Source organism: Notolepis coatsorum (genome assembly GCF_963971535.1).
Source record: "Notolepis coatsorum genome assembly, chromosome: 16".
Taxonomy (NCBI): Eukaryota; Metazoa; Chordata; class Actinopteri; order Aulopiformes; family Paralepididae; genus Notolepis; species Notolepis coatsorum.
Genome location: NC_140180.1, coordinates 9,209,058 through 9,219,063, shown reverse-complemented (window position 1 = coordinate 9,219,063; position 10,006 = coordinate 9,209,058). Strand labels below are relative to the sequence as shown.

The following is a 10,006-nucleotide window of genomic DNA, read 5'->3' as shown; positions in this document are numbered from 1 at the left end:
CTTCTTGACGAAGGCGCCGTAGTACGTAGCGATGTTTCTATGGTGAGAGTAACTCTTCAACATGTTAATCTCCAACTTAATCTCCTCCTCTTCCTCCTAAAGGACACAATACCAGGTGATTAGACTGGATCAAATCTAGAAAAAAAACAAAGATTTTTAAATATTCAAATATTTCAAATGAATAATGATCTCGGTCAAAAGGCTGGGAGTTGCGGCCATGGTAACTAAGCACTTTGTGGCCGAAATGAACCATTAACTAAATGAACCGTTCTGTGTTAGTAGTCAGTCATTTTACCAGTGACTTCAAAAACAATGAAATGACAAGATTATTAGATACAGATGACTCCCCGTTCAGTCAAGAGGTCAAGTCCAGTTTGTTTCGTTAGTCCCCGTTATCAAGATGGAGGCAGAAAATCCAGCTTAGACACATTTAGATATTGAATAAATAGGACAAATTCAAAACAATCACAGACTGAAACAGGGAGATTTGTTAACCCTTTCACTGCCACACGACAGAAGGTTAACCCTTTACTATCACACAACCGACGGTCGGGTTAACCGGCTGTTGTGTGGCAGTGAAAGGGTTAACCTTCTGTGTATTGTCACTGTGAAAGGGTTAACCGTTTTGGTAGTGCGGCAGTGAAAGGGTTAAACTGTCCATTTGGTAGTGCGGCAGTGAAAGGGTTAAACTGTCCATATGTTAGTGTGGTATTGATTTCTAACAATAGTTGAAGTGATCTGTAAATTAGGCAAAACTACCTTGTTTGAGAATAAATAAAGGTTTGAATGAATGCATCTCATTATATAGACCGTCTCTCATTAAACTACCACAGTGATCCATCTCATTATATAGACTGTCTCTGGTTAAACTACCACAGTGATCTGTCTCCTCATTATATAGACTGTCTCTGGTTAAACTACCACAGCGATCTGTCTCCTCATTATATAGACTGTCTCTGGTTAAACTACCACATCGATCTGTCTCCTCATTATATAGACTGTCTCTGGTTAAACTACCACAGTGATCCATCTCATTATATAGACAGTCTCTGGTTAAACTACCACAGTGATCCATCTCATTATATAGACTGTCTCTGGTTAAACTACCACAGTGATCCATCTCATTATATAGACCGTCTCTGGTTAAACTACCACAGTGATCCATCTCATTATATAGACTGTCTCTGGTTAAACTACCACAGTGATCCATCTCATTATATACAGTAGACTGTCTCTGGTTAAACTACCACAGTAATCCATCTCATTATATAGACTGTCTCTGGTTAAACTACCACAGCGATCCGTCTCATTATATAGACTGTCTCTGGTTAAACTACCACAGCGATCTGTCTCCTCATTATATAGACTGTCTCTGGTTAAACTACCACAGCGATCTGTCTCCTCATTATATACTGTCTCTGGTTAAACTACCACAGTGATCTGTCTCCTCATTATATAGACTGTCTCTGGTTAAACTACCACAGTGATCCATCTCATTATATAGACTGTCTCTGGTTAAACTACCACAGCGATCCGTCTCCTCATTATATAGACTGTCTCTGGTTAAACTACCACAGTGATCCATCTCATTATATAGACTGTCTCTGGTTAAACTACCACAGCGATCTGTCTCCTCATTATATAGACTGTCTCTGGTTAAACTACCACAGTGATCCATCTCATTATATAGACTGTCTCTGGTTAAACTACCACAGTGATCTGTCTCCTCATTATATAGACTGTCTCTGGTTAAACTACCACAGCGATCCGTCTCCTCATTATATAGACTGTCTCTGGTTAAACTACCACAGTGATCCATCTCATTATATAGACTGTCTCTGGTTAAACTACCACAGCGTTTCCGTCCCATTATATAAACTGTCTGGCAATCACGTCACGCCCATCGCTGGGCGAGTCAAGCTGATCACCGCTGGTTTAAATGAATATAATTATAATTGTGTAGCCTATTTCCTCTCCATCTCACTATATAGAATGTCTCTGGTTACTGGATGCGATCCTACCACAGTGATCCATCTCATTATACGTTATTAGCACGCTAACGCTAACAAACACACAGACCATCACAGACACACTGAGCAGTGTCCAGTTATAGTTATTAGCATTAGCGTTAGCGTGATAATGCTAGACAGTAATAGGAAGCATAGTACATGGTAAGAAAATGGTAAATGGTTTATTTATATATAACTTTTATCATTTATATATAACTTGTATCATTTATATATAACTTGTATCATTTATATATAACTTTTATCATTTATATATAATTTATCATTTATATATAACTGTATCATTTATATATAACGTGTATCATTTATATAAAACTTGTATCATTTATATATAACTTGTATCATTTATATATAACTTTTATCATTTATATATAACTTGTATCATTATATATAACTTGTATCCAAAGCGCTTTACACTTTGTTCCTCCAGAGTGGTGGAACCGGACTCATGATCGATGATGATTGATTCTCTCTTCATGATCAATATAGGTTTAATAGTGACACACATAGTAACAGAGGACATGTAGTAGGGGTGGGGGGGAAATCGATATGTAGTAGTATCGCGATACTTTGCGTGGCGATACTGTATCGATACAGGGACGCCAAGTATCGATATTTAATTATTCATAAAAATATATATATTTTTTTTTGTATAAGGAAGTGCATTGTTCATTTCAATACCTGTAATAGTACAGTAGTCCACACACACACATGTGTGCATCAGTTAAGTTGGAATATGACTGTAATACAAACAGTTCAGTTTGTCAGGTACATGCAACACAGATTACAGTGTTTACATCCGTCTGCTTGAGAAAATACCATGTTCTGCAATAAAATGATTTGAAGTGAGATGAACAGACTGAACTTTATTTTATTAGATAAAACATGTTGACAAAGTTTTACTTGGCAGTTGAAAAAAAGGTAATAAATAAAATTCGATAAAAAAAATAATAAAAAAAAATCGCAATACTCAGCGTATCGCGATATATTTAGTATCGCGATACTATCGTATCGTGACGCAAGTATCGCGATACTATCGTATCGTGAGGTCTCTGGCGATTCCACCCCTAACATGTAGGTTAATGAGCTTTGGTGAGAGGAGTGCTCTCATCCTGGCCAGCTGGAGACACTGGAGAAGGTGGAGAAGGGGAGTAGGGGTCCAGCTCTCTTGTGGATAGAGGAGGGGTGGGGGTTAGGGGGGGGGGGGTCTGGGGACATTGTCTCTCTAGGTGTGAGACTCAAGCTATTGTTAGGACAAACAAAGGGACTCCTCCACAATCGGAAGGGTGATAGGAAGCAGGTTAGGAGGCGATAGGAAGGACGTTAGGAAGCATAGGAAGTTTTGCACTCAAAAACCGAAAGGTATATATGAACTAGCGATGTGACGTTTGCGAATGATCCAATCTCTTTGAACGGCTCTTCGGTAAGAACGCAGAACGCCATAAATGTCATGTATGTTGAGTATGTCATAAATGTCATTATGAATTGAAAATGGGGGACCTGATGTAACAAGACAAACGTCTTTCTCTGGTCTGCATCCCCTTAACAATTGTGTGTAATGAGCCGTACTGTATTGTACCCATTCTGCAATCTGTTAAATAAAGTTTTCAATCAATCATTCATTCATTCAACGAAGGAACCCGATGTCACACTTGGTGGGGAGCAGTTATTTTTTATTGTTCGTTGTGCCCAATTCACCGCCATTCGAAGGGGAATGGATCTGGGCACCGGTACGACGACCTCATAGCCCTTCTGCCTTCTGGAACACGATGAGGAATCTAAGCAGTATTTTTTCACTCTAAGAACGAACCGGGACGTTTTCGAGGACGGGATATGGTCGAGGACAGATTGTCTCTGAAACTTGGGGACGTCTCTTGTCACCTTAAGTAATATAGGCTATATCTTTTCATTCAAACTTCGGTGGACGCTTAATATCATGTTGGATACCATGCATGCATTTGAAACGATTTGAGGCTTTGTTTCCAGGGGCTTTAAGGAGGAGCATTTCATATAATCTCTCTTCTTCTCTCTCTCCCCCCTCTCTCTCTCTTGTGTCTCAGCGTTAGCAGAACTTCTACTGCATAGGAGAACTTAGATAGGAGAGAGAGAGAGAGAGAGAGAGAGAGAGAGAGAGAGAGAGAGAGAAGAGAGAGAGAGAGAGAGAGAGAGAGAGAGAGAGAGAGAGCAGAGTAGGAGGAGGAGGAGAGGCGAGGGAGGAAAGGATAGGAGGTGAGAGGGAAGGATGAGAGGAGAGGAGATGTTTTTTTTACCTCAGTAACCTCCATGACTTTGATAGCTGCCAGCTGGCCTGTTTTGACATGACGACCCTGCAGAGAGAGAGAGAGAGAGAGAGAGAGAGAGAGAGAGAGAGAGAGAGAGAGAGAGAGAGAGAGAGAGAGAGAGAGAGAGAGCGAGAGAGAGAGAGAGAAAGATGGCGAGAAAGATGGAGAGAGAAAGAGAGAGAGAGGTGGAGAGAGAGAGATAGAGAGAGAGGGGGAAGAAGCAGGAGCGAGAGAGAGAGAAGAGAGAGAGAGAGAGAGAGAGAGAGAAAGAGAGAGCAGGGAGAGAGAGAGCAGAGAGAGAGAGAGAGGAATGGGGGTTAGATACACACACAGCTGGTCAGTCAAAGGTTGACCCGATGGAATACTACACTGAGAGTTAAGACACACACACACACACACACCACACACACACACACACACACACACACACACACACACACACACACACACACACACCATATTGACAGCTGCTTGCAGAGCAGCAGGTTGAGTTAGGGTCGCAAAGCTGTCTTTAACCATCACACTACATCAGCTCGTCAAACTAAAATCAACACCGTCTTAACCATCACTCTACATACAGCTCGTCAAACTAAATCAACACCGTCTTAACCATCACACTACATACAGCTCGTCAAACTAAATCAACACCGTCTTAACCATCACACTACATACAGCTCGTCAAACTAAATCAACACTGAGAGGCCAACAGGAGACAGGAACCTGCCAGATAGTGAGCCTCTAGCCAGAGGGAGAGGCAGACACCTGCCAGATAGTGAGCCTCTAGCCAGAGGAGAGGCAGACACCTGCCAGATAGTGAGCTCTAGCAGTCTAGCCAGAGGAGAGGCAGACACCTGCTAATTAGTAAGGATAGGTTACAGGCAGAGGACAGATTCCATTATGTAAAAATGTACTTCGCAATAAAGAGGCCTGCCTGTCACGTCTACAAGCGCTCCAACGCCCCCTTACAGTTCGCAATAAATTACCTTGATGTAACTCCACAACGTCAAGTCATTCACACACACCCCTGTTGTCAGTCAGGGTGTGTGTGTGTGTGTGTGTGTGTGTGTGTGTGTGTGTGTGTGTGTGTGTGTGTGTGTGTGTTGTGTGTGTGTGTGTGTGTGTGTGTGTGTGTGTGACGTGGACTCCTGAACCCCTATCGTGTATCAAGTCGTATTGTGTCTCATCCCTACCGGTTACACCATTAGTGTGGTAGTGAAATGTTAACCGTCTGTAGTGTGGTAGTGAAAGGGTTAACCGTCTGTAGTGTGGTAGTGAAAGGTTAACCGTCTGTATTGTGTGGTAGTGAAGGGGTTAACCTTCTGTAGTGTGGTATGATAGGGGTTAACCTTCTGCAGTGGTAGTGAAAGGGTTTAACGTCTGTAGTGTGGTCGTGAAAGGGTTTAACCGTCTGTAGTGTGGTCGTGAAAGGGTTAACCTTCTGTAGTGTGGTAGTGAAAGATTAACCGTCTGTAGTGTGGTTGTGAAAGGGTTAACCTTCTGTAGTCTGGTCGTGAAAGGTTTAACTGTCTGTAGTGTGGTAGTGAAATGGTTAACTGTCTGTAGTGTGGTCGTGAAAGGGTTAACCGTCTGTAGTGTGGTCGTGAAGGGTTAACCTTCTGTAGTGTGGTCGTGAAAGGTTAACCGTCTTATAGTGTGGTCGTGAAAGGGTTAACCGTCTGTAGTGTGGTAGTGAAAGGGTTAACCGTCTGTAGTGTGGTAGTGAAAGGTTACCTGCTGTAAGTGGGTAGTGAAAGGGTTAACCGTCTGTAGTGTGGTTGTGAAAGGTTAACTTTCTGTAGTGTGGTAGTGAAAGGTTAACCGTCTGTAGTGTGGTAGTGAAAGGTTAACCTTCTGTAGTGTGGTAGTGAAAGGGTTAACCGTCTGTAGTGTGGTCGTGAAAGGGTTAACCTTCTGTAGTGTGGTAGTGAAATGTTAACCGTCTGTAGTGTGGTAGTGATAGGGTTACCTTCTGTAGTGTGTAGTGATAGGGTAACCTTCTGTAGTGTGGTAGTGAAAGGGTTAACCTTCTGTAGTGTGGTAATGAAATGTTAACCTTCTGTAGTGTGGTAGTGAAAGGGTAAACCTTCTGTAGTGTGGTAGTGAAAGGTAAACCTTCTGCAGTGTGGTAGTGAAAGGTTAACGTCTCTGTAGTGTGGTAGTAAAAAGGGTAACTTTGTGTGGTAGTGAAGGTTAACCGTCTGTAGTGTGGTAGTGAACGGGTTAACCTTCTGTAGTGTGGTAGTGAAATGGGTAACTGTCTGTAGTGTGGTAGTGAAAGGGTTAACCGTCTGTAGGTGGTAGTGAAAGGGTTTAACCGTCTGTAGTGTGGTAGTGAAAGGTTAACACAGTCTGTAGTGTGGTAGTGAAAGGTTAACCTTCTGTAGTGTGGTAGTGAAAGGGTTAACCTTCTGTAGTGTGGTAGTGAAAGTTAGCCTTCTGTAGTGTGGTAGTGAAAGGGTTTAACCTTCTGTAGTGTGGTAGTGAAAGGGTTAACCTTCTGTAGTGTGGTAATGAAAGGTTAACCTTCTGTAGTGTGGTAGTGAAAGGTTAACCGTCTGCAGTGTGGTAGTGAAAGGTTAACCGTCTGCAGTGTGGTAGTGAAAGGTTAACCTTCTGTAGTGTGGTAGTGAAAAGGTTAACCTTCTGTAGTGTGGTAGTGAAAGGTTAACCGTCTGCAGTGTGGTAGTGAAAGGGTTAACCTTCTGTAGTGTGGTAGTGAAAGGTAAACCTTCTGTAGTGTGGTAATGAAAGGTTAACCTTCTGCAGTGTGGTAGTGAAAGGGTTAACCTTCTGTAGTGTGGTAGTGAAAGGGTTAAATACACTTTGTGTGTATCTGAACGCACTCTGGTGACTCGTGGTGGAACTAGAGCCAGAAACACCCCTCCAGCAGCAGAACTTACACAAGTGACTGTAGGTCATTAGACATGTGAAATGTTCTCAACTGAAAAAGCTCATTAGCTATATACAGCACGCACGCACGCATGCACACACACACACACACACACACACACACACACACGCACACGCACACGCACACAGTCGCACACACACTGGTGTCCAGGCTAAAGTAGAGCAAGAGATATGGAGTCAGTGGAAAGGTTATGATATAATATTCATGCCTATGTTAATGAGAGGCAACAAGACAGAAACATGTATTATCCAGACAGCAACTCTAATGAGACTTTACTTCTCCCTCTACCTACAGTACCTCCCTCTCCCTCCCTCTCTCTCTCTCTACCTCCCTCTCTACCTCCCTCCCTCCCTCTCTCTCTCTCTCTCTCTCTCTCTCTCTCACCTCCCTCCCTCTCTACCTCCCTCTCTCTCAGTCTCTCTCTCTACCTCCTCCCTCTCTCTCTCTACCTCCCTCCCTCCCTCTCTCTCTCTCTACCTCCCTCTCCCTCCCTCTCTCTCGCTCTCTCTCTCTACCTCCCTCCCTCTCTCTCTCTACCTCCCTCCCTCCCTCTCTCTCTCTACCTCCCTCTCTCTCAGTCTCTTTCAAACTCCATCTCTCCCTTTCTCTCTCTCAAACTCTTTTTCTTCCCCACTCTAACTCTCCCCCTCCCCTCTCTCTCTCTCACTCCTTCCACAACTCTCCCTCCCTCTCTCTCTCTCTCTCATGTTGGCTCCATACATGTATTTCTGGCTTCAGTGCTCTGCCTTCAGTTTGCCGTAGCAACGATCCCATCTGAAAAACGTTTTGTTGGACTCTGAACCGCGATGCGCTCCGGACTTTGAACCCCGCACTGCATCACAGACTGTATATACATGATCCGCATTATAAAGAGTGTTACTTTGATTTTTTTGGGGGAAAAGCAGCTTGCCGATCCAGGGTCAGTTGGATTTGATCGAGGGCGTATGTTTGGTTTCAACATTGGGACATTTAATAATAATAATAATAATAATAATAATAACTTTTTGGATAGCACTTTTCATACAGAGGTTGCAGTTCAAAGTGCTTCACAACACAACAGTAAAAAAAAATACAGGCATAGGCGAGCATAAAAAATGAAATACAAAAAGATAGAGAGGTAGCAAGGTGAGTTAAATCCAAGTTTTTCAGTAATACAAATAATAAAATAGAATAGATTACGGTAGATAGAGTAAAAAAAGTGCGGTTTGATTCAGTTTAAAATAGGCAAAAAATTATAAAATATAACTTTTTTTTAGACAAAATAATTTTGACAAATTGACTTCTTCTCAATACTGAGGGGAAGAAGAATAAGACGTCTTTATTTGACATGCAGTTTAACACCATCCCGTCGTCCTCCCCCCCCCCCCCCCCCCAAGGGCAGCCGGGAGCAGATAGGGGCCGCGCCCGGGGACCAATCCAAGTGCTCCTGTCCGTCTTCGCCAGGGGACTCGACAGCGTTAGCGATCTGTTGTGCATGTTTTTCCATTGGGTTCATCTTATGAGGAGGGGGAACCCTTGTTTTTTCCCACACGCCGTCAGCCAAGTCCTATCTGCACACCTGAGACTCGTCAGGTCATCACCGGCTGTAGGAGCCAAATCCTATGCTGATAAATTGTAACTTTATTGCCCCCTTAGAAATGTAGTTTATTATGGTATTCGTGCTTTGTGTTTATTAATATTTGTCAATGAATTCCAAGATGGAGACTTACCTGGTCCAACTCCCCTTTTTTCCCACGTTCCCCCTAACCACTCCTATAACATGGCAGGTGATTTAGAGTTCACGCAGGGCCCAGGTAGAGTGGTAACATATAGTTTTTGACCGCACTCAATTCGCATTTGATTGACAGTCAAGTTAATTTGCAAACCCTTTTTGTTTGTTTTATAGTGGTAGGCAGCTATTGGGGCTGTTGTGACTCGCTTCCCAATAAATCCCGTTTTTGTTTTGAAAGTACATTGGACCAGCGTCATCTTTTCTTTTGGATTGCAATTCGGAGCGTGTCGGACTAACAACGCATTACCTGGAGCCTCAAGGCAACTGTGGTTCGTATGATTGCCTTTATACCGGCGCTGATATGAGCCCTGCGGTGCCCGACACTCACCGTCCGAGTGTTGCTACACCTACCTATAGGTACGAGGACGTGACCTACCTCGCCTCTCTGTCTGTTTCCCTGCCTTGCTCTAACCCCCTGTCTCCCTGTGCCCAGGACCATCTGCCTCACGAGACACCTCCCGCCCCGGACGCTCCTGTGGAGCACGAGGAGTGCTCCTGCTCGAACATTCCTGTATTGCCTGCCCTGTACCTATTGGAACATTTAAACAACCTGAAGCGCTCCATTCTCTCCTCCCTGTGTTCTGCTCTTTGGGCTCCAGTTAACGCTGCCCTGACATCGAAAGGAGCCGTAGTCGACTGCCAACCTCTTAGTCGAATGCAAACAAAAATAAAAAAATAAAAAAATTGTAAATATATATATATATATATATATTTTTTTTTATAAATCATTCTTTCCAAAAGCAAAGAGGCCTAGAAGCGTGGCTGACGCTAATGGCACGCATACCAGCGAGGCTAACTGCCTACGAAAACAGGGCACAGAGGCACTGAAAGAGGATTTCACACACTAGACTAGACAAATATCAAGATGTATCCATCAGTGGACCAATTGCATGCTTTTGCAGAGGACAAGAAGCCTTCCGTCGACTCCTTCAGACATTAAGCACCCCCCCACAGCCCAAATGGAATGACCCCCCCCCCAAAAAATTTTTTGGCCATGGTGTCTCCCAGAGGCCCC

At 43.4% G+C, this 10,006-nt stretch overlaps 1 protein-coding gene across 1 annotated transcript in view; it reads right to left on the bottom strand.

The window, feature by feature from the left end:
- LOC311242870 (mitogen-activated protein kinase kinase kinase kinase 4) overlaps nt 1-10,006 on the bottom strand; it is a gene marked incomplete at its 5' end in the record, with an annotated part of 207,353 nt that overhangs the window by 124,517 nt on the left and 72,830 nt on the right. Inside the window, 2 exon segments of the mRNA XM_084331936.1 lie at nt 1-96; nt 4,298-4,354. The exon segment at nt 1-96 is cut by the window's left edge and continues 30 nt beyond it. Coding sequence (XP_084188062.1) covers nt 1-96; nt 4,298-4,354 — 153 coding nt within the window.